The following is a 25,403-nucleotide window of genomic DNA, read 5'->3' on the forward strand; positions in this document are numbered from 1 at the left end:
TCTCTTCCAGGAAAAAATGGGAATAATCCTGCCTCACAGTGCCGGGCAGATTTGAAGAGAGAACAGGGAGAGGACATGGCCCTTGCCCAGCACACTAAAGGCGCTCCATAAATGCTGTTTCCCATTCTGGGATAGCCATCAGCACAGCTTTGGGACCATGAAGCTGGTGCAGAGTGGGCAGCAGCCCCGTACTGGGCTCTACAGGCTGAGTGACCTTGGGGAGGATAAGCAAGAGGACTTGTCTTGCTCACCTGCCAGGAAGGAGTGCTGGGAGGAACAAAAAAATGAGTGTTCACAAAAGCTTGTTACAATTGGCAAAGCGCTGTAGGATTAAAAAAGAACAACCTTGCAATTATATTTGACATGCGGAACTAGAAGTATGATGTACCAAAGCCACTTTGTCTTTGTTCTGTCTGTCCTTTTCCTGGGTTTAAAAACACACACCCTTTTCTTGACTAATGCCTTACCTCTTCATTTTTCTCATTCCTCTACACAGTTAACATATTTTAATGAAAAAAGTCTAGGAGACAGCTTTTGCTGCAAGGCAAAAACCTCCTAAGCAGACATTATACCCAAGTTCAAGGATAAACAAGACTAATTAACAAAAAGGTGTACGGACTTACACAAACATACACTCCTCTACTCCACACCCCCAGTCACTCTGGTTACCTTCCACACCACCAGGAATACAAAAGAAACATTACATTTGGGACCACTACAGGTTAAGGTTTAAGGGTATATTTCTACAAAGTAACTTTACAGAGAGCTACAGTCACACAGTAAATAGATGTCTGTGAAGTAAAAATTTTGCTTTGAGCTGATGCACTACTCAGAGAGAAAAAAAAATCACTGGTTTGATCTTTTGAAGGGTCTTTTACGTTTGGTCATCATTCAGACATTTTTCCTTCCTAGTTTCTCGGAATGAAGGTAACAGCAGGTACTGCGCCCTTACCAGCACTTACTGACTTCACATCATGCAGGCATGTTCTAAATTTAGTAGCCCACATGCACTGTGTAAGTTATTAATTTTATTAATATAAGTCACTAGATTTAATGCAGCAGGAAATGAAAGGCCTGACTTCCACGTTTTTCTCTGAATTGTTATTGGAAAGGTAAAGACCTTCCACAAATTGGTGCCTCAGGAAGTACTGTGAGAAAATAAACTCTCCCATAATTTGACCTCCACTTCTGAGGAAAAATGATTTGCTCTCCAGCTTTGCACCAGGATGGAGTTACTTCTGAGTCTTTTATAGGAAGCTCATCAACCAGGTAAAGTTCACTAATGATTAGAACAAGATGAGAGCAGTTAATACTTTCTTGAGACCCAGAATAAAGGCCACCTGGAAGAGGCGCAACTCTGCTCATGTCCTTTTTGGCCACTAACATCTTGTTGGCCTGGCTATCACTGCTTTAAACCCAGCTCTTGAAGTAAGTGTGAGCTGGAGAGTGGGACAAGGGCTTGGGCACCAAGTCCCCTCCCAGCATCTCACTGGACAGTGCAGGAGGAAGCATTCCAGCTGAAAGCCTACAGCTGATTAAGTTTTATCATTCTTAACAGGCAACAAAAATCCAGGGAATAGTCTAGAACAGGGTTGGTAACCTATGGCCCATGGGCTAAGTCCAGCCTGTCACCTGTTTCTGTAATAAGGTTTACTGGAACACAGTCATGCCTATTTGTTTACTATCTATGGCTCCTTCCACCCACAAAGCCAAAAATATTTACAATCTGGCCCTTCTCCAAAAAAGTTTGCCAATTCCAGCCTAGATCCGTACTGTCTATTACAGTAGCCACCAGACACGTGTGTCTATTTAAGTTTAAAATAACATTAAAAATTCAGTTTCTCAGTTGCACGTTTTAAGTGCTCCATGGTCTTATGTGGCCAGTGGCCACCTTAGTGGACAGCACAGAGAACATTTCCACCTCCTGGACAGTTCTGGGTAGTGTTGGAAGTACAGAATTTAAGGCATCAACCTCAATTTACAGCCATCAAATTCCAGATGACTCTCTCCTTGTACAGACAGAAAGATTTACACTATATTCAAAAAATATGTCCCTTTCACACTTGAACTTTTCAGGAAATACTAATTCACCATATTAATTACAAACACCAGACCATTTGCTAGACAGTAACTGTCAAATCGACTGGGACTACCACTCTGTGAAGTGATCACATTTACCCATTTGTTTACCTGGCTGTCCCCCCATTCCCTCGTGGACTGTAAACTCTGTGAAAGCTGACCCACAGCACTTGCTCATACACCAAGGTAGGATCCTGCCTGGCATGTGGTACGTACGGATCAACAAATATTTGTGAACCCAATAAGAAATGAACCCCAGGCACAAAACTGTTATACAAAAAGAGGCCACTGAACCAAACAGATGATAGGGCATTAAGAAAAAAATATGGTAATCCTGTAGCAAAATGTTCTTCAAACAGCCAAAATTTCTATTTTAAAATGAGTTTTTTTTTTTTTTTTAAAGATTCAGCTGTCTGGGTTTGGATTCTGGCTCCACCGCTTCTGGGCTGTGTGACCCCAGGTAAGCTACTTTCCCTTCTGTGCAGGTGGGAAGGACAGTGCATCTCACCCATCTGAGTGAGCCAGGCAGCCCGGGGCTGAGCCGCTCTGCATCCTTCCCCTGCCCAGCACCTGGACACCAGCGCCTGCTCTCTCCATAGCACCGTCAGGAGTTCCTGCTCTGTCCCTCCAAGTATCTGAGCTCCATGGTGGGTCTCTCCCACTGAACCACGAGCTCTTTTGTGGCAGAGGCTGTAACTTAGTAATTTTTAATGATCCTCAGCACTTGGCACACGGAAATGCTAATTGGATGTTAAACTAAGAATAAAAGCCTAGAAAATAAAATAAATTTTGCTAAATCTCACATTAACATGCTTGCTCCAAAAAGTCCTTATGAGTAAATGAAGCAGTTCTCCAAGTTTTGAAATTCAAAATTACTCCAACTGTTTGAATTAGAAGTTAATCTTAGGTCCTAAACGTTACCCCCTCTTAAAAACTCAAGTCTCTTTCAGCTTAATACACTTCACTACTTTTTCTCTCCACAATTATACAGCAAACAACCACCCACCTAACCAACAGCAAAAAAATCTACACTGGCCATAATAAGGTCTTGAAATTAAAAAAAAAAAAAGCCAGTGTGGTTTAAGATATAAAATTAAAAGATTCTATTTCAGAATAAATTCATAATTCAAAAAATGACTAGTATATTAAGTATCTAATAAAAACCAGAAAATTCACAAACCGAAATGATTTGTTATTTATAAGATACTGTAAAAAAGTATGAAAATTTACATTTTAAAGGCAATACAATTATCTTATTACTAACTAGTTGGTGTTTAAGAACTAACTTAAATCCAAGCAATTATATTCATTCTTGCACATTTGGTTCCTGCAACTAAATTATCTAAATATCTGTAGTCAATCTTGGCTTTTTATTGGGTGTATTACAGAAACATAAATTCATGGCCTGTCCTACAATTTGTGAAAGTTGATTTCCACCAGCTTCATTAGAGACAGTTTGGAGAGAAAAGCAACACCCATTTTACTCCAACAGACTGGGTATTCATATGCTTTTATCTTCCCTGGGTACACCCTAGGATTTGAAAAATCTTGCCCAGCATTTTAGTCATAGAGGCTATTAGTCACCCAGAAATCTTGCCTCCACCCTCCCTTAACACAAGTCCTTAAAGGAGATTCTGACAGTTAAAACTGTTTTGTTAGGGCACAACTGGGATATTATAAATTTTAAAGTGATTTTATGAAGTGTAAAGTCCATTTTTTCTAGTTCACCCAATTATGGTCAAAAATTCTTATAACAAATATCTTAAAATATCACCTGAGAATAAGTATGCTACTACCTTTATACCTATAGTTTAATATATAACTACTATTAATCACTATAGTAACTGTTTTTAAGCTAAGTTTTAAACCCAAAATATGTATAAACCATAGGAGAGGCAAACTGTAATTATTAAAGTCAAATGGCAATACAGAGCCTATTTAAATGCAAAATATTTCCTAATAGTCCATGAAAAAGCCAATACTTCAAAAATTATGACCCACAATAGATTTCAATATTTCAAAGCACGAGCATGTTTCTTTTAGGCTCCACAGCAAGAATGAAAACAATCCTTTTAAAGGAAGTTCTTTTTTAATCAATTCTGCATATTTTCTGACTGCAATTCATATTTAATTCAGAGATGTGTCCCCGGTGAAACCTTTGCAGCACTAAGCAGCACAGATGTAACAGAAACTCTGCGTACACACAACTTGGCCAGGCTCAGCGGCCCGCCTCTCCTCCACCCCACCCAATGCCTTCCCCGGGCAGTGACTTCACATCCTTTGACATCAGCACAGCTTTGAAAGGGGGATGGGAGAGCGAGCAGAAAGCAGAAAAACCAGCTTTGAACTATGCATGCAAGGCCTCTCTCAAGCCTCACATTCTGTAAGTAGTTTGTAAAATGCCAAACGGCAGTGACACACCCAACCTCCTCTGGTTAAGTCTGCAGCGAAATGGAGTGAATTCTGCTGGAAAGGACTTCCTGCTTTTCTTATCTGAAGCACAATAGCCATTTATTAACTACCCACGGAAGGTTCCGATTCAGTGAAACACACAATAACTTACCTCGAATATGGAGAAGGGCCACGGGCTGGAAAGGCCCATTGGAGTTGGCCGCATCCACCACCATCCTGCTGCCCGCTTTATTACATGTCAACATCTAGACTCCAGCGGGAAAGGCAATGGACTCCTTAAGGCAAGAAACCAGCCTCCATTTTAGTTTAAAAAAAAAGACAAACTGAAGCTCTCTGCAGCTGGAGGGAACTGGCTGGTTCGTGATGTCAGCAGGCATGGAGCTCGCTGATTGGCCAGAAGCTGCAACTTAAAATGACACTAAAAAAAACTGCAAACGGAAAGAGCGTTCTGTTTGGCTGTCAGAGCGCACTAAAAGCTTGGACATTTTCCGGCTTTCTGCAGTCTTCATTTCTCAGTAACTTTTAGGCAAAGATCCCATCTCTTAGGGGACAGGACTGAGGCCATAACCTTGGCGAGACTGTAAACAAATGATTCCGAGAGAGCTTCCAAAAAAAGCATGTGCGGATATGTCTGTATGAACTTTAACTTTAGCATTTCCGTAACTGGTACCCCAAATTCAACGGTATTTTATACTCTCCGGTACATCATCTACTTTCGAGTTCTAATTACTTTAATATCTGCATCATAGATAATATTCTGGCAACCTAGTTTTTAAATGCAAATGGCTATTCAAATATTATACAATTCCAGCTCATTAGTTTGGACTCTTGTTCAACTTCCTCTACTACTAATACGGCAAATTACGAACTTATAATACCCAAACACTGTTTTCTTTGGAGAATTTTTTTCCCAAAAAATTAAGTTTAGAAAAATGAAACATGAAACTGCTTTATATTCAGTAGTTAGTGCTACAAATGAAGGTAATTTATACCACCTGGCCATAGGAGTAAAAGAAAAAAAGGCATACAATGAAATGCAGTGTGTTTATTTTTATATCATAAAGATGTTGACATACTAGACACTTTTAAATTTTAGATATTTTGTTTAAATTTAAAATTAAAGATGTTTCACTTATTTTTATGGGGTTATTATTAAAAGCTACTCAGATCTTAATTTCCCATCATCAAAAAAGTTTAATGTAAAAAGCTGTTCTAAGGAGACCAAACATTCCTGAACTGGAGTATCATAGGGTCCCATGGGGTAGAGGGAGGTGAGATGAGTTCCTACAAAAAGAAGTATTATCAGGAGCTCCAAAAGGAAATGAACAAACTATAAGAAAAGTCTCTTTGGCAGGCAGAACTGAAAAAAATTTCTCACTTCTTCACATAAATAAGAAAGCTTGTCCAAACTATGGCCCCTCTTTTTAAATACATTTCTCATACTACCCCCACTCATTTGTCCCACTCACGAATAAGAATACAAAGCCGTTTAGTTCCTAAACAGAATTCAGAATAGTAAGAAACACCTGACACAAATGGGTTAGCAGTTACATCTGGGGCTGAGCACGCCACACATTCCAATACATGAATGACCTGCTACAACCATTCAGGGAGCTGGCTAAGTCCTCCCCTTCACTAGTAAGAATTTAGTTTTTACTGTGTGTATCAATAGCCATTGAAATATATAAATAGATAAGAGCAAAGAAAACCCCACCCCTGCCCTCCTTTTCCCTGGAGGCAAAAGACACCGCTGGATTCCATGGCTGGCCATGAGACCATTTCTAACTAAGCATGAGGAGGGGTTGCCACTACCACTCCCCATCACCTCCTAATCCAAGGAGTGATGCCAGATGACTCAGACACAATCAGGAACGAGGTGTTTGGGGGCTTGGTACAGAGATTCTTATTGCAGATCTGGGCTTTCAAGAGACATAAATGATTTAATATTTCACACGAGATGAGATGGGACTATATGCCTATCCTAAGACTATGCTGATGAGTTGGAATAGAGAGAAAGATGGAGGTTTACATATAATATACAGAACTGAAGTCAAAGAAACAGTGAAGACACTTTCTGATGTATTTTTCCTAATGATCTCAGATCAAAGGCTCTCTATTAATGATTTCCCCCATGCTCTTTTGAAACCTTATGCATATAAAGTAGTTCTTTAGAACTCCAAAAATATGATCTGGCTATCACTGATAAAGCATACTCTAAGGTATAAATAATACAGAGAAAAAAGGCAAATAAAGATAAGGTATATTTCTGAATTGGAAGTATAAATACCATAGATACGCTGATGTTAATTTTTCCCCAAATTGATTTACAGGTTTAAAGCAATTCCAATGAAAATGCAGGTGGGCCTCTTTACTTTCCTAGGTGCTTAACAAAACAATTCTAAAGTTCACCTGGAAAAATAAAAAGCAAGAAGAATGAGAACACTAATGAGAAAGGCCAGTCCTACCAACTCTAAAGCTGTAAGAATTAATGCCAGTGTGACGGGCGTAAGAGGCAGGTTAATGGAACAGAAGCCACGGCCCTCAAACCGATAAACATATTTACATAAATGTAACACTGTGATAAAGATTGAATGCCAAATCAAGGGAAAGGGAAAGAATTAGATAATTGCTTGGCAATCTTGGGGCAGACAATTGGTTAACTACATGTAGGAAAGAGCCAATTTAAGTCTTTTTACCTCACACCAAAACAAAATCTGAGATGGATCAAACAGTTAAATAAAAAAAAAAAATCAAGGTCAGGCATGGTGGCTAACACCTGTAATCCCAGCACTTTGGAAGGCTGAATCCCAGCACTTTGGAGGATCACTTGAGGCCAGGAGTTTGAGACCAGCCTGGGCAACATAGTTAGACCCCATTTCTACAAAAAAAAAATTAAGAAATTAGCCAGGCTTGGTGGTGCGCGCCTATAGTCCCAACTACTTGGGTGACTGAGGTGAGAGGATCACTTGAGCCCAGGAGCTGGAGGCAGCAGTGAGCCAAAAAAAACACAAAAAAATCCCCCAAAACCACACTTTCAAATCCCATAACCTTTAGAAGAAAAGGAACGTGAATATCAATTCTCAAGCTAAAAAAGGACATTTAAAAACCACTGAACAGGCCGGGCGCTGTGGCTCACGCCTGTAATCCTAGCTCTTGGGAGGCCGAGGCGGGCGGATTGCTCAAGGTCAGGAGTTCAAAACCAGCCTGAGCAAGAGCGAGACCCTGTCTCTACTATAAATAGAAAGAAATTAATTGGCCAACAGATATATATATAAAAAATTAGCCGGGCATGGTGGCGCATGCCTGTAGTCCCAGCTACCCGGGAGGCTGAGGCAGAAGGATCACTGGAGCCCAGGAGTTTGAGGTTGCTGTGAGCTAGGCTGACGCCACGGCACTCACTCTAGCCTGGACAACAAAGCGAGACTCTGTCTCCAAAAAAAAAAAAAAAAAAAAAAACCACTGAACAAAGCTGGGCGCGGTGGCTCACGCCTGTAATCCTAACACTCTGGGAGGCTGAGGCGGGCGGATTGCTCAAGGTCAGGAGTTCAAAACCAGCCTGAGCAAGAGCAAGACCCCGTCTCTACTATAAATAGAAAGAAATTAATTGGCCAACTAATATATATATAAAATTAGCCGGGCATGGTGGCACATGCCTGTAGTCCCAGCTACTCGGGAGGCTGAGGCAGAGGGATTGCTTGAGCCCAGGAGATTGAGGTTGCTGTGAGCTAGGCTGACGCCATGGCACTCACTCTAGCCTGGTCAACAAGCGAGACTCTGTCTCAAAAAAACAAACAAACAAACAAACAAACAAACAAACAAACAAACAAAAACCACTGAACAAATCCCTAAGGGATATTGCTTATATTAAAAAATTACAAATATCTGTATGTTCCCTCCAAAAAACAAGTAAAAGGAAATGTAAATACTATAAATGCAAAGAGTTAATATTACTATAATTGATTAGAAAAACACTGAGATCTCTGTTTCACAAAAGAACTATAAATGATCAATAATTGTATCAAAAAGTACTTTTTAACCTATCAGTCAACAATTTAAATTACCATTTTTTAAAACGGTATGGTAATTATGCAATACTGATACAGGTATGATGTAACCTTGCCAAAAAAATCTATAAATTGTTCTGACTCTTTCAGAAAATACTTTGGCAATATGCATCAAGATTCTTTGTCTAAGTAATTTGACTGCTGGGATCTATTCTAGAAATGCCACAAATGAGCATTACATTTCTTAAAATAATCATTTAAAAAACTGTGCTGAAACACACATAAAATTTACCATTTTAACCATTTTTAAGCATATAGTTCAGTGACATTAAGTACATTCACACTGTTGTGTAGCCATGACCACCATCCATTCACAGAACTCTTCTCATTTTGCAAAACCAAAACTTTGTACCCATTAAACAATAACTCCTCTTTTCTGCTTCCCCCTGGCCCCTGGCAACCACCATTCTACTTTCTGTTTCTATGAATTTGACTGCTCTAGATACTAATACAAGTGTAATCACTCAGTATTTGTCCTTTTGTGACTGGCTTATTTCACTCAGCATAATGCCCTCAAGGTTCATCCATGTCATAGCAAGTGTTAAAATTCACTTCCTTTTTAAGGCTGTATTCCATTGGTACATAGCACAGTTGTTTATCCATCTATCCATTGATGACACTTGGGCTGCTCCCACCTGTTGGCTATTGTGAATAATGCCGCTATGAACATAAGCGTACAAATATCTGTTCACATCCCTGCTTTCAATTCTTTTGGGTGTATAACCAGAAGTGAAATTGCTGGATCATATGGTAGTTTTGTTTTTCATTCTTTGAAGAACTTTCCCCAGTGGCTGCACCATTTTATATTCCCACCAACAGAGCACAACAATTCCAATTTCTCCACAACCTCACCAATATTTGTAATTTTTTAAAAATAGCAGCCATCCTAATGAATGTGAAGTATTTCACTGTAGTTTTGATTTTGCATTTCTCTAATGATTAGTGACATTGAACATCTTTTCATAAGCTTATCAGTCATTTGTATATATTCTTTGGAGAAATGTCCATTTAACTCCTTCACATAATTTAAAAATTAGATTTTTTGTTGCTGCAGGAGTTCTGTATATGTTTTGGATATTAACTCCTTATCCGATACACAATTTGCAAATACATTCTCCCATCCTGTGACTTGCCTTTTCACTTTGCTAATTGTGTCTTCTGACGCAGAGAAGTTTTAAAATTTAATGTAGTCCACTTCATACCTATTTTTACTTTTGTTGCCTGTGCTTTTGGTGTCATATCCAAGAAATCACCATCTAATCAAATGTCATGAAGCTTTTCCCGTTTTCTTCTAAGAGTTTTATAGTTTTAACTCTTTTGTTTAGATCTTTGAACCATTTTGATTTAATTTTTGTATGTGGGGTGAAGTAAGTGCCCCACTTCATTCTTTAGCATGTGGTTATCCAGTTTTCCCAACACCATTTGTTGAAAAGATTGTCTTTCCCTACTCAATGGTCTTGGCACCCTTGTCAAAAATCATTTGACCATCTATGTGATGGTTTATTTCTGGGCTCTCTATTCTATCCCATTGGTCTATATGTCTGTCTTTATACCAATGCTACACTGTCTTTATTACTGTAGTAGCTTTGTTGTAAGTTTTAAAATCAGAAAGTGTGAGTCCTCTAACTTTGGTCTTCTTTTTCAAGATTGTTTGGCTATGCTGATCCCTTGAGATTCACTGTGAATCTTAGGATGAATTTTTCCATTTCTGGAAAAAACACTGTAAAAGTTTTAATAGGGATTGCATTGAATCTGTTGATTGCTTTGGATAGTACTGACATCTTAACAATATTATGTCTTCTAATCCACAAACAAAAAATGTCTTTCCATTTTTTGGTGTCATCTTTAATTTCTTTCAGCAAAGTTTTGTAGTTTTCAGTGTACAAGTCTCTTACCTCCTTGATAAGTTGACTTCTAAGTATTTTATTCTTTTTGAGAGCATCATACTTTATTTATGGTTCTAAAACTACCTTAACATCAAAGGTATTATCCTACATATCCAGTGAAATATTATGCATCCATCCACCAAAAATACATTTATATAATGAAAACGTAAGTGAAAAAGGCAGTATAAAACTTTTCAGAAATAGCATGATCATAAAAAGAATCACTTCCAAAATGTCAATAGTTGTCATCATGAGGCCGGGCGCTGTGGCTCACGCCTGTAATCCTAGCTCTTGGGAGGCCGAGGCGGGCGGATTGCTCAAGGTCAGGAGTTCAAAACCAGCCTGAGCAAGAGCGAGACCCCGTCTCTACTATAAATAGAAAGAAATTAATTGGCCAACTGACATATATATATAAAAAAATTAGCCGGGCATGGTGGCGCATGCTTGTAGTCCCAGCTACTCGGGAGGCTGAGACAGAAGGATCACTCGAGCCCAGGAGTTTGAGGTTGCTGTGAGCTAGGCTGACGCCACGGCACTCACTCTAGCCTGGACAACAAAGCGAGACTCTGTCTCAAAAAAAAAAAAAAAAAAAAAAAAAAAATAGTTGTCATCATGGGGAGTTATGGCTATGAATTTTTCCTTTTTTTATTGATATATAATAGTTGTACATATTTTGGGATACATGTGATGTCTTGATACATGTATATAATCTGAAATGAATGATCAAATCAGGGTAACTAGGATATCCATCACCTCATTTATCTTTTCTTTGTATTGGGAACATTACAATTCTTCTCTTCTAGCTATTCAGAAATATACAACAAATTGCTGTTAACTATATTTCCTTATTGTACTCTCAAATACTAGAACTTATTCCTTCTATCCAACTATATTTTTGTACCTCTTAACCAACTTCTCTTCATCTCTTTCTCTCCCTTCCCCTCCCCAGTTTCTGGTAACCACGATTCTACTTTCTACCTCCACAATATCCACTTTTTTAGCTCCCACATGAGTGAGAACATGTATTTGTCTTTCTGTGCCTGGCTTATTTCACCTAACACAATGACCTCCAGTTTTACCCACGTTGCTGCAAATGACAGGATTTCACTCTTTTTTATGGCTGAATAATATTCCACTGTACACATACACACTACATTTTCTTTATTATCTGTTGATGGACACTTAGGTTGATTCTAAATCTTGGCTACTGTGAATGGTGCTGCAATAAACATGTGAGTGCAGATATCTCTTCAACATACGGATTTCCTTTCTTCTGGATACAGACCCACCAGTGGGACTGATCTATGTGATTATTTATGAAACTTCTTTATATCCTTCAATATTGCTAAAACAAGCACATATTACTTTCATGAGAATTAAATGTAGCATTTTTTAAAAATAATTTTTAAAAAGAGATATAGGTTAAATTACAGCGGGGAGAATTCCTTAATGAGTGCTGCCTCAGGTATAGGTTAAGGACAGAGAAAGGGCTGTTGATGGGAGCCGAGGAAATCTGATAGAAAAGATTATGATGGATAAATGAGATAATATATATAAAAATACACAAACAGAAATTAGCTGAAAACAGGCATGAAAAACTGAACCCACAGATTAGAGGATGTTGACGCCTTGTCTCAATCAGTTATGAGCAGCCTAATTTTTTTTTTTACCACAAGTCTGTCCCCTTTGCCTTTGAGTCTATATGCTCATCTAAGATATAGGGCTCACTCGGTCTCTGGAGTACTTTCTCCATTGATGAAACAAGCTCTTGGCAAATGCAACCCAGAAGAGGCTCTAATGCAGCCACGTCACTGGGACATGTTTTCAGCACCTGCTCAGGGAGGGACCAGACAGAGGGACAGCTCAGCACAGGGAAAGACGCTGCCTTGAATAACCCCAGGCTGAATCTTTCCTCACGTGTAAAAGGGGATGTATCCCTGCCTCCTCCCATTGTTAAGAAGAGCAAATGCCATGTATGGAGGACATTCCCCCTACGGAGTTGAAATGGACAGCCCAGGAGGGAGCAGCTCCAGCTGAAGCAGCATATAAGTAAATGTAGCTCTGGCCATTACATGCAAAATGCGGGAAGCAGTGGGTACCGTCCCACTCGAAAAACATGGGTTGTCTACCAACAGTGTTTCAGAAAGATCACTCCGGCTACAATGTGGGACTGCAGCAGAGCCACTTAAGGGATTTCTACTTAGACTAACCCCTGCTGAGCAGTCTTCCTCTTACCTCCAGGTTCTGTGGCTCTCTCCCTCAGCCCAGGCTCTAGATAATTCCTGGCACCCATCAAATATACTGAATGAATGAATGAATGAATGAATCAGGCATAGCAGCCAGTTATGATCTTACAAAACCCCCTTGCTACTCTTCACACCTCTACCCTGCGGCACATAGTTAAGAGGGTTCAGTCCAGAGTGCCTCCTCAACTGAACGTGGGCACACAGACCCACAGGCCTCTCACCAAATATCACACATACAGTAATCTTTGCATTATGCAAAAATGAAGGTTTGAAAACGAATTATTTTTTATTTTTTATTGTCTGGGTCCCCCATCACTGTTTCATTCTTTACTTAAAAACAAACTGCTGGCCGGGCGCGGTGGCTCACGCCTGTAATCCTAGCACTCTGGGAGGCCGAGGCGGGCGGATTGCTCAAGGTCTGGAGTTCGAAACCAGCCTGAGCAAGAGCGAGACCCCGTCTCTACTATAAATAGAAAGAAATTAATTGCCCAACTAATGTATATATATATATAATTACCTGGGCATGGTGGCACATGCCTGTAGTCCCAGCTACTCGGGAGGCTGAGGCAGGAGGATCGCCTGAGCCCAGGAGATTGAGGTTGCTGTGAGCGAGGCTGACGCCACGGCACTCACTCTAGCCCGGGCAACAGAGCGAGACTCTGTCTCAAAAAAAAAACAAAAAAAACAAAAAAAACAAAAAAAACCCCAAACTGCCTATAAATACATCCCACTGATATTATTTCCAGATAGTAGTTCCAAATAAAACTTTCAAATTTTCATTTCAAAATTCAACTGAAGGTTTTATTTTCCATCTCCTCCAGCAATTTTGTAGGAAACTTAAATATTTTAGTGAAGAAGTTTTACAGGAATTAACAAAAAGTTGGTTTTCTGAACTTAGAGCATCATAACCACAGTGCACTGACAGGATGCTGGCCAGCACTGTTTTTTTTTTTTTTTTTTAATTGGAAACTATGTGAGCATGGATGATGTATGCTTTGTTGAGTGAGAAATCTAACCTAAAAAATTTGGCTTCACTTACAGTTTAAAATAGACTTTTTTCTGAGACAGATAAAGATTCCTAATATCCAGCTATGTTCAAAGGTTTCCAGGGAACTTGTGCTTGTCAACAGTGAGGACCAGCAGACAGGCACTAGTGCTCTGTTAACTTGAGTCCTCTGAGAGACAAGCTTGTCCACAGAGAAGCTCAGTGTAGGGACGTGGAACAAATGAAGTTAAATCCACCCTAAGTGCTGTGTCCAGAGGCCCTGGCTTACTTCTCTACTCCCTGCAGTAAGGCTAGAAAACCTTATAAACAAAGCAAGTGCTCACACTTCTTCCTTTTTCTGAGAACACAGGAAACCAACACAAAGTATGTAAAGCATGCATACATCGGAGTGCTTTCATGCTAATTGTTTTGTTTAATTTGCCTACATTCTTACCAACCCATGTAGTAGGTCAAGTGAGTCATAAACCTCATTTTCCAAGAGGTCTGAGGGGGAGTGAGGTGAAGGGAACCTTGAGCCTGGACGGGTTCTGGGCACCCTGAGAGTGGTTTCCATATCTATGAAAACTAAGGGAGGAGGGAAAGGACAGGCTGGGGCCCAGAGGGCTTTTCATTTCCTCAGTGAATGTACTGTGTTGTTTTCTGGATCCTGGGCAGATGCTAGACTGGGAGACTCACACACAAGAGTTAACATGAGTAGTGAGTGGTATAATGTGTACATTGTGTTCTGCAACCCAGTGTCTACCACTGATATATGGGTAAGCAAACTGAATGGAATACCATTCATCAAAGTTCTGGCACATGCTACAACATGGGTGGACCTTGAGGACATTATGTTTAGTGAAATAAGCCAGACACAGAAGAACAAATACTATATGATTCCACTTGAATGAGGTTCCTACAGTAGGCAAAACCATAGAGCCAGAAAGTAGAATAGAGGTTACTGGGTGTTGGGGGAAGGGGGAGGAAAGCCTTACTGTTTCATGGAGTTTCTGTTGGGGGAAGGTGAAAAACTCTGGGGTGTAGATAGCATCGTGAATGTATTTAATACCACTGAATTGTACACTTATGAATGGTTATAATTCAGTACGGTGATGGTGCACGGGCAGTGCACACATGAGCAGTACAGTGTGGCCGACAGGCAGTGCACACTGCCGTACATAGCATAATACGGTGTGGCCAACGGGCAGTGCAGCACGTGAGCAGTGCGGTGTGGCCGACGGGCAGTGCAGCACGTGAGCAGTGCGGTGTGGCCGACGGGCAGTGCAGCACGTGAGCAGTGCGGTGTGGCCGACGGGCAGTGCAGCACGTGAGTAGTGTGGTGTGGCCACATAGCATAATAAATATTATGCTATGTACATTTTACCACAATTTAGAAAAAAGATATGGAAGGTTTGAGCCAGGGAAGTTCAGGAAACACTTGAGAAAGCAGGAGCAGCAGGATGCTCGATGGCACAGAGGATGAATTATGTCTAAGGAGTGGCCTCTGTGTATGTGAGAGAGAGAGATATTAGAGAGATATTATATATAAGCTGAATTTAAGGTGCTGGGAGAAATCCAGGCAATGTATGGGGAAGTCTGAGCTAAACATTAAAGTGAAATTACAGCTGGCAGCTGGAAACCAAACCCCTGGTGCTGCCCCGAGAGAGTTGAGCTTGAGTCCAGAGTGACGTCAAGGCCACGTTTGTGGCTCCCAGGCAGTGGAAAGAATGATGTGCTGGAGGGGCCAGGCTCAGGCTGTCTGATAGGTGACCAACTCTCAATTCATCACAAGGGGCTGGAGCTCGAATGCCATGGTGGCTCTGGGCCCTCTAGCTCCCTGAGGGCAAGGGCCACCCCTGGTCATTGTTCTCACTATCTCCCCTTACTCTCAACAGCACAGATGGCCAGTGGGAACTGGCACCTGCCTTACCAAGCCCGGGCTGTGTCTTCTCATTATTATGGGTAATCACAGAGAGATAAAAAATCAAAACACGGGAGAGAAGCAAAGACTAATGAAAGCAGAGATCCCCTGTCCAGCTCTTTCTAAGCTGACTAGAGTAAGAGCAGGCACTCTGGTAACTTCCTCACGCTCTGTCTTTATAATTCTTCAATAACAAGAGGCCAAAGCCCCTATACACATGCATAATTCATTTTTTAGCAGCCAAACCACCACTTTTATGGCAAAATTTTTACTTTTACTGGAAAATAAATTGTTTTGAATGGGGGTGAAATACTGTATTTTTACAAGAGCAAGAAATATAAAATATTTAACTGCTATTCAAAAGCCAATTTTAAAAAATCCAAATAAATTTTCCAAACAATAATGTAACAGGTTCCTTCACAAAAGGCCAAGTACTTAGCAAGTCCTCTGCCCCAGGACCCCTTGTGAGTTGATAAATGACATTATTCCACTATAACTTTGACTTCTCTCAGGCCATCCTTTCTAAAACAGGAAGGATGGCCTCAAGAAACAAAGTCCATGATTAATTTACTCCTCCCATAAGCATCTTTTAAAAAGTTGGTTTCTTCATTTAACATTTAAATGCTGTTATTGACCATTTTATGTGGGTGAAAAAAGAAAAACATTTACTACTTCTACCTTCTAGACCAAAAATGTTAAATGAAGTCAATTAATTCAGAAAAACCCTTCAATCAACAGGGCTGAAGATATATTCAACCACACTGTTAAAAAAATTAAAAAATGAAATACTATTTTCCACTTAACAAGCGACTAAAACCTTTAACCATCCCAGTACTGGAGAAGTGCAAGGGGACGAGCACTGCACACATGCGGGGTAGCAGTGGACACAGCACCGCCTCTCTGGAAAGCGTCTGGACAACATCTACCAAGGGTTTTTGAAAATTCATACTCTTTTGATCCAGTACTTCCTTTCTTTGAATCCAGCTTAAGGAAAGGTTCAAAGATGTGAACAACAATGATAACAAAATATTTCCTTAACAGCATTGCTTATAATAGCTGAAAAAACTGGGGTACCCACGGAATGAAATAATAAATGGTTTTTAAAAATCATGCCTCTCGTTTTCACTAATGTCAGAAACAAGACAAATAGTACTCTCAGCACTATTACGTAACATTTTACTGGAATTATCAGCCAACTCCAGAGAAAGACAAGAGAGCTATACAATGAAAAACAAAGAGGTGAAATTATTTTTATTGTGTAGATGATCTGATTAGATACCTGGAAGACCCCAAAAAATCAACTGAAAAACTACTGCAAACATAAGATAATTTGGTAAGTGATAGGATATGAAAGCAAGACCCCAAAATCCACAGCCTTCATATAAACAATTAATAACTATTTGGAAGACACAATGGAAGAGAAGACCCCTATTTACAATAGCAACAATAATGGACTAGCTGGGCATTAACTTAATACAAAATGTGCAAAACCCACATGAAAAAAACTTAAAAACACCCTAAAGGACATGAAATTAGACTTGGAAAATGGGAAGACACAACATGCTCTTAGATAAGATGAAGTACACATCATAAGATGCCAACACTTTCTCAGATATTTTTAAAATGTAACGGGATCCCAATAAAATGACAACAGTAGCCTGGCAATGGGGTGTACGCCTGTAGCCCCAGCAACTCGGGAGACTGAGGCAGGAGGATCCTTTGAGCCCAGGAGTTCAAGAACAGCCCAGGCAATATACAAGACCCCATCTCTAAAAAAATAAATAAGTAAAATAAAAATGCCAACAGCTTTTTCTGCAATGAGATGAGCCAAGTTAAAGTTTCAATTGTTTGCAATAATGTCAGTGTTGTTGGGAATTATTTTAGTAGAATGTAACCATAATTACATCAATGATGTTAGAAATCAAGATTTTCAGTGTGGCCAGGTGCGGTGGCTCACGCCTGTAATCCTAGCACTCTGGGAGGCCGAGGCGGGCGGATTGCTCAAGGTCAGGAGTTCGAAACCAGACTGAGCAAGAGTGAGACCCCCGTCTCCACTATAAATAGACAGAAATTAATTGGCCAACTAATATATATAGAAAAAGTTAGCCGGGCATGGTGGCACATGCCTGTAGTCCCAGCTATTCGGGAGGCTGAGGCAGAAGGATTGCTTGAGCCCAGGAGTTTGAGGTTGCTGTGAGCTAGGCTGACACCACGGCACTCACTCTAGCCTGGGCAACAAAGTGAGACTCTGTCTCAAAAAAAAAAAAGATTTTCAGTGTAAGACAAAGAGATAAAACTTTGAACATAGAAGAAAAAAGTGAAAACACTATAATATTAAAATTGAACTGAAAATATCAATATGAATGCATGACTAAAATAATTTATATTTGAGCTCCCTCCATTGAAAGCACTTAAAAGTAATGTAAGTCCAGTAGCAGTGAGCATTCTTACTACCTAGATTTTGGTCTCTAATATCATTTCCTACTGAAAGGAACCAGGGCTCTTTGAAAAATGCGATTCCAAGTTTGGGACAGGGAAAATACAATGTAAGCCTGGGGATACCTCACTGTGTCAGAAATCAAGGAATCAAAAACAAACGAGGCTATCTCAAAAGCCTCATAGACTATGAGCTAGTTTAATGGACACTCAATGGTTGAAATTAGGCATTTGAATACCAGGAAGAATAATGATTTTAGTATATTAAAACACACCTAAATCAATGACATTAGTCCATAATGTTATTAAAGAGAAAGCCAGAAAAAAAGCTTAAGTTGTCACTATTTGAGGGAAACTGATAACTAAAAGACAAAGAATTAAGCTTATCCTGTTTTCCTAGTAGGAACCATATTTTAGGATAACCAAATATCTCCAGTTGGGAAGGAGAATCACTGCTTTCAAAAGAATGCAAGATTAAACGTTGAAGTCTCTAGTGAAAGTATTGACTCAGGCAAGGCTTATCAACTGGTATTTAAAACATTAGCATATGGTTGAGGGGGAATAGACACTGGCAGGATGCCAATATATACACAGCAGAGTATCACTAGTACTTTCTGAATTGCAAAGGGAAACGTAACTGTTCAGTGGAGAGATCAATCTGTCATCGCCTTAATTCAGTGGTAAAATTTAAAATTTAGCATCTCTTTGGATAGGCAACCAGAGATTATACATCTGCCACAATATCAACTCTATCTCCTGAGTTACACAGCATCACCTTTGATGTATTTCAGCCAAAAAGATTTTCATTTACAGGACCCACAGAAAACAAGTAGGATATTCTGCAGAATGCTGGGCTAATTTAACAAGTCAGTGTTGTGGTTTAAGGTATTCCCAGACTGGCACTGCCCCCCACTGTCTGGCTAAACGAAAACAAATTTCTGTTGAAGATGATACTTTCATTCTAGGTTTCAATTTATTTCAAATATTTGAATACAATGACCAGCATACAATAAAAAAATCATCAGGTACACAAAGAAATAAGACATTATAAATGAAACATAACAAAGACTTCAGATACCGGTACTACCTGACACAGGCTATAAAACAGCTGTGCTTACAATTACTAAAAGAAATAACAAGTTTGACAGCAAGTGCAATAGAACAGAAAAATATTTTAAAACGACACTGCAGATTAAAAAAGAACCAAATAGAATTTCCAGAAATGAAAAAAATACATCTGAAATTAAAAGCTCAACAGAAGGGCTTAACACATACAGACAAACCTGAAGATGATCAATGAGGTAACAGAAATTGAGAGTGTTTAGAAACTTTGATAGTAACTTAAGACGGTAATTTTATGTCTTCTGACTATAATAATAAAAAACTGTGGGTATATTTCACATTTAAAACTTTTATAATGATTTATTTTTATTATATTTTATGATAAAATAAAGGACTCATAACTCCAAGATAAAGAACTGTTACAATTCAATAACAAGATGATGACCAACTTAAAAATAGACAAAAGATATGAATAGATGTCTCATCAAAGAAGATATACAAACGGCTACTAGACACATGAAAAGATGCTTAACATCTCCATTCATTGTCACAATGCAAATGAAAACCATAGTGAGATACCACTATACAGCCCCAGTAAAGGCTATAAGCAGAAAGACAGACAATAATAAGATTGGCCAAAATGTGGACACAGTGGAGCCCTCATACATTGCTGGCCGGCATGTAAAATGGCACAGCTACTTTGGAAAATAGTTTGGCAGTTCCTTAAAAAGCTAACATACAAGCCAGTAATTCCACTCCTAGGCATCTACCCAAGAGAAATGAAAATATATGTTCACACAAAGACTTACATGTAAATGTTCACAGCAGCATTATTCATAATAGTTAAAAAACAACCCAATGTCCATTAACTGGTGAATGGATATACAAAATGTGGTATATTCCATATGATTGAATATTATTCAGCATTAAAAAGAAACAAGGTAATCAACATGGATAAGCCTCACATACATTATACCAGGTGAAAGAGCCAGATGTAGAAGACTACGTATTGTACAATTTCCCTTATATGAACTGTCCATAAAAGGCAAATCTAGAGACAGCAAGCAGATCAGTGGTTGCCTGCAGCTGGGGATAGGAGTGGGAATTGATGCTAATGGGCATGAGGTAACTTTTGAAGGATTCTGGAAATATTCTAAAACTGGATTGTAGTGATGGTTGTACAGTTCTACGCATTTATTAAAACAATAAAAATTTCCACTTACAATGGAGAAATTTTAAGGTCTGTAAATTATGCCTCAACAAAATTTTAAAAAAGAAAAATCTATGACTTGAAAAGTCAGAAAAAAAAAAAGAAAATCAAGGGATGGGGCTTGAAGTTATACTCAGAAGGAATACATGGCTTTAAATTCTATTATTATTAAAAAGCAAACTAAAAATAAGTGAACTCTATTCAACTTACTAAATGAAGAAAAGGATAAGAGAAATAGGATAATTAAACGTAAAAGTGGAGATGAATGATACTGAACACAAACAAAATAGTCAAAAGAATATACGAACTCATAAAGAGACATCACCAGCACAGATGTGGAAGAGATTAAAAAGTTCATCAAACAACATCATGTATGAGGTAACACATGACATAGTCTAAATGGATCCACTACGGAAGAAGCTACTTTATGGGCACATTCACATTTTATTATTTCTGAAATCTGGGTATATCTTACAAACCTGTCATGAGATGGCAGCGCCAGAGAGCAGCAGGAAAACCTTATGTAGACCACGCTTGGGAGAGATCACAAAGTGCCAGTGTCAACGCATCTTAAGATTTGATAAAATACAGTAGTACAAAAAGGAAGAAAACTACAGACCACTTCAATAGTAAATACAGAAGCAAAGATTCTAAAGAAAATGAATATACCAAACTAGGCACTGTATAAAATACACCATGACAAAATTGAGGTCTAGCCCAGTAAAGCAAAGAGGAGTTCAAAACCAGAAAAATCTAACACCACAGCAATTATAACATTAATGTCTTAAGTAGAAAAATCATACAGCATTTGATAAAATTCAGCAGTAATGCACAACCATCACACACTGGCATGGCACCCACCAGCCTGCAAGAGTGAGGGTCATGCTAGTGTGGACTATGGAACACCAGCAGCCGGGTAAAGACCATTGATCAGAAACCAAGAGCCACTTTTCCATTAAATGAGGAAGTGTTGAAGCCATTTCCTACAATGGGAGAAAGCAGGAATGCATCTATGTTATCTATGTTTTATTGTTATCTATGTTTTATTGCTTCTAGCTAGTGTTATAATAAAATTAAAATAACAAGTATATATCAGTATAAATATTGGAAGAAAGATAAAAGAACCTAATTACAAATAACAGGACTACAAATGCAGATTCTAGTAAAAAATTACTAAGATTAATAAGAAAATTTGATAAGGTGATGGTATAATATTTAAAAACCAATTATCTTTTCATGAGAATAGCTAGAACCAATTAGACGCAGAAATGGAAAAATTATAACCCAGTCATCAGCATGACAAAAACTATAAAGTATTTAGGAACAAATTTAATGGAAAGTTAGAGATTTACAAAAAAGCCATAAAATCTTGTAAGTAAGAAAACAAGACCCAGAAAAATGGAGGTCATATACTATCTTCTTAGATGGAAAAAGAATATCATAAAGTGTCAATCCTCCCCAAATTAAAATATAACTTTAAGGTAATTTTAACCAATTCCTAATGTTTCTGAACTAGATGAAATTATTTTAGTATATATATACAGACACACTGTTTTAGAAAAGCCAAAAAGAATTATCAAACAAGACTAGTGAGGGGAATTAGCTTGATCAATGTGAAACTCTCCAGGACATGTGGATTTACTATGTAGAATTTACCCTTTTGGGGAACAGTGAAAAGTGTCAGTGGGAGTATGTTGCATGCCATTCTTACTAGATATAATGAGAAATGGAGGAAAAGGAAGTTGAGAATAGAAAGCAGATGTAGAACAGATGGCCTGGAGAAAGAGGCTTGTGCAGACTCCTCAGAAGAGGCAGAGGAAGTGTAGTCAGGCCTGCACTGGTACTTGCACGGGCTGTGCACTGCACACTAAAGAGGCAGGGTTCATGCCCAATGTGCCTGTATCATGGCAAGAACCAAGCTCCTGCTGGAACAGGTATCAAGGACAAGGCTTAGCCCATGAAGATCAATAATGGTTATGCAAAGCATTTTCCATCTCAGACAACCAAATTATTAGGCCTCCTGAAGGCAACCGAAGGAAGAGCTGTGCATGTATTCCTTTCCTCGCTGTCTCCCCAACTGGGCTGTTCACCCCAGGAGAGCAGGGGCTTGGTTTTGTTTAATTCTGTACCGCCAGTACCTAGAACCACTTTCATGGGTGCTCAATACATATTTGATGAATGAATGAATAGCATCAGAAAGCATGGACTATTTGGGAAGAGAAAGACTCATCAAAAATGATTTTGTATGTATATGATCTACCACAAAGGTAAACCAAATAGCCAAATACAAGCTCTGTAAAATGAAGTGAGTGGGAAGCCTGGATTTCTAGCAAGCAAAGGGCAGAAAATTCATACCCTGACTCATAAACCCACCCACCCACCCCTCCCCCCCTCCACCTGCACATCTACTTGGAGTTCCTGCTATATACGCTGCAGCATGGAAGGCATGGGGAATAAAGCTATAAAGGAGACAATCTTCCTGCTCTCATACACAATGCAAATTAATTGTAAAAGACTCATTATTATAAATTTAATGTATGAAAAATGTCCGATGTTTATTTAGCATACTAGTCTTATATTTTAGTAAATATAAAGGTTTTAAAAGGTTGACATTTGACTTTAGGTTCCTTATCTTGTTTTCTATGATAAGGTTTTAAAAGTACCTCAACCTCAAAATTCCCTAAACGAAAACTTTTAGGGATTAAATACTGTCAGATGGAAGGTAACTGTGCCATTTTGGGGGAAATTTAAAGTAAAGAGCACTTTTCCCTGACTAATTTCAAATATGCAACCCCTGAAGAGAGGTAATCCTCAAATGATTTATAACCGAGAACATCCATAAAGTGCTACAGCTATAGGTCTTACCTCTCTCACATTAGAAAAATGAAGAAATTCTGCTATAATTTTTACAATTACTCTACTTGTAATAACTCCTTTCTGAATTGATAGAGTTCTAAGACAAATGAGAGTCAATTTTTAGAAAAAAAGTTGGCTAGCTTAATATAATTAATATGAAAAGATTTTCAGTTTTTCCTGTTTTCTTAGTGTATATACCCATAACACATTAGTTATTAGATTTTTATCTTAAATAGCTCTGGAATTTCAACGGTTGGTTGAGTAAATATAAGTTAATGACATTCAATATAAATAAAACCTCTAATACAGAAGATGATTCTGCAAAATACAAACACAGCAAAGATACAAGCCAGCAAACAATCAAAACATTATTCCTTCCCCTAAACAGCCAAAATTTAACTTTTTAAAAGACAAAAGAATTACCTTTTAAAGATGGTAGTTTTTGAAGTTCTCTATTACTGCTTGCACTAAACCTTGAAGAATTTTGCCGTTTGTCTTTCTTCAGTATGGGCTGAGTGATTGGTAGTTTTATTTTAGAAGACACTGTAGACGGGACAGCAACAAGGCTGCTTTTCCTGCTGGAAATTGGCTTCCAAAACAAAAACAAAACAAATGAATATGTACAATGGTTGCATTTCATAGCACAATCAAAATATAGAAAAACCACATGCAAAAACAATCTGGGACAGTCCTCTGCACTCTACTAGAGACAACACCATTCCTTAGAGTTGCTGGAGTGTGGCGCTTATGTTCCACCTTTAGTAATGCTAGACTTTGAGAGATTTGAAGATATGCCTAATTTCTCATCGCTTCCTTCAAACTTTTGATTTCTAAATATTTACCACAAAGGTTGATGTGGTAGGCTGACCCCCCTCAAAGATGTTCGCATCTTAATCCCTGGAACCTGGGAATATGTGACCTTACTTGGCAAAAGGGACTTTGCAGATATGATTAAGTTAAGGATCTTGAGATGAGAGATGATTGGGTCATCCTGGATTATCCAAGTGAGCCCAAGGTAATCACACAGGGCCTGGGAACAGAGGGGTTGGAGGCTCAGACAAGAGAAGGCAATGAATGATGGAAGCAGAGGGAGATCTGAAGATGCCACACCACTGCTCTCAAGACGCAGGAAGGAGCCAGGAGCCAAGGAAGGTGGGCAGCCTCTGCAGGTGTGAACGGCAGGAAATGGAGTCTCCTTCAGAGCCTCCCTCTAGGGAGCATGGCTCTGCTGACATCTTAATTTTAGCCCTGTTTTGGATATCTGATCTACACAACTGTAAGATAATAAGTTTGTTCTTTTAAGCAATAGTTGAATACCCCATAAATGATGTTTTCCCTGCTAGCTCACCACTCAGCCCTCAGAAATCAGTGAAGGCTGTAGAAAAGTGCTTTCCCCTAGGGCCTCCGGAAATGCCCCACTTTCTAGCTGCTCTCTCCTTGCATTTGCCTCTAGGCTCCTGATTTGCGTGCTCATTTCCAGACTGTATCACAACTACTAGGGCTGTCCAACGACCACATGGACAACCTGAAACGCTGCCATTTGAAACACTCAGACGTGGTGGAGGAGGATCTAAGGGCACACAGTACCTGCAACAGAGCCATGGGGGTCCTGTTATCCACACAGGCCTAAGCAGTGTGCCATGGGCCCCCCAGCTGAAGGGCTCTCTGGGCAACAACCAACAGACACAGTAAACAGCTGTGTGCTGCCACCATCACCCAGCAGTAATGGCCAGCAGCTGGTGCCGCTAAGTGTTGACCATCAAGATCCTTCCAGGGGTCCTCAAACTATGGCCTGCCAAGGACATTTATGCAGCCCACTGGGTGTTTTTGCCACCGCTGCCTGTCCTGCTTAGCAGCTGACTCATCCCGGGCCCACAGTGTGCATGTGTGGAATGTGCGCCACACTCTCCAATGGCCCTCCAACGGTCTGAGGGACAGTGAACTGGCCCCCTGCTTAAAAAGTTTGAGGACCCCTGATTTAGGCAGTCTGCCCAAAGAAGAGGGGTTTGTTTCTGCACATGTGCTCTTTAAAAGGCTGCCAAACTCCATCCTGGAGACACAACCCATCACGCCTAGTTCAACTATGTGAGGCCAAGGAGAACAACTCCAACCCCAAACTAATTTGTTCTCCTTCCTGAATGAAATTTTCACTAAGCAGTAAGAGTTGCTTTATTTATTTATTTATTTTTTCATCGGTTCACACACTGAAATGCTTTATTTTTTAATAAGGTGCTTAAGAATGCTTG

The 25,403-nt window shown here is 39.3% G+C and overlaps 1 protein-coding gene across 8 annotated transcripts in view; it reads right to left on the minus strand.

Annotated features, from left to right (window-relative positions):
• The window catches only part of PPP2R5C (protein phosphatase 2 regulatory subunit B'gamma), a 146,162-nt gene that overhangs the window by 101,447 nt on the left and 19,312 nt on the right, over positions 1 to 25,403 (minus strand). For 5 of the 8 annotated variants that reach the window (XM_076003712.1, XM_012746328.2, XM_012746333.2 and 2 more), the window contains exon 3: positions 23,581 to 23,746. In XM_076003712.1, coding sequence (XP_075859827.1) covers positions 23,581 to 23,746 — 166 coding nt within the window. Of the gene's footprint in view, positions 1 to 4,642; positions 4,856 to 23,580; positions 23,747 to 25,403 lie in introns of those variants that run through there. The other 3 variants (XM_012746334.2, XM_012746338.2, XM_076003713.1) reach the window with 3 other exon arrangements.

This window comes from Microcebus murinus, chromosome 6, assembly GCF_040939455.1.
Source record: "Microcebus murinus isolate Inina chromosome 6, M.murinus_Inina_mat1.0, whole genome shotgun sequence".
Lineage (NCBI taxonomy): Eukaryota > Metazoa > Chordata > Mammalia > Primates > Cheirogaleidae > Microcebus > Microcebus murinus.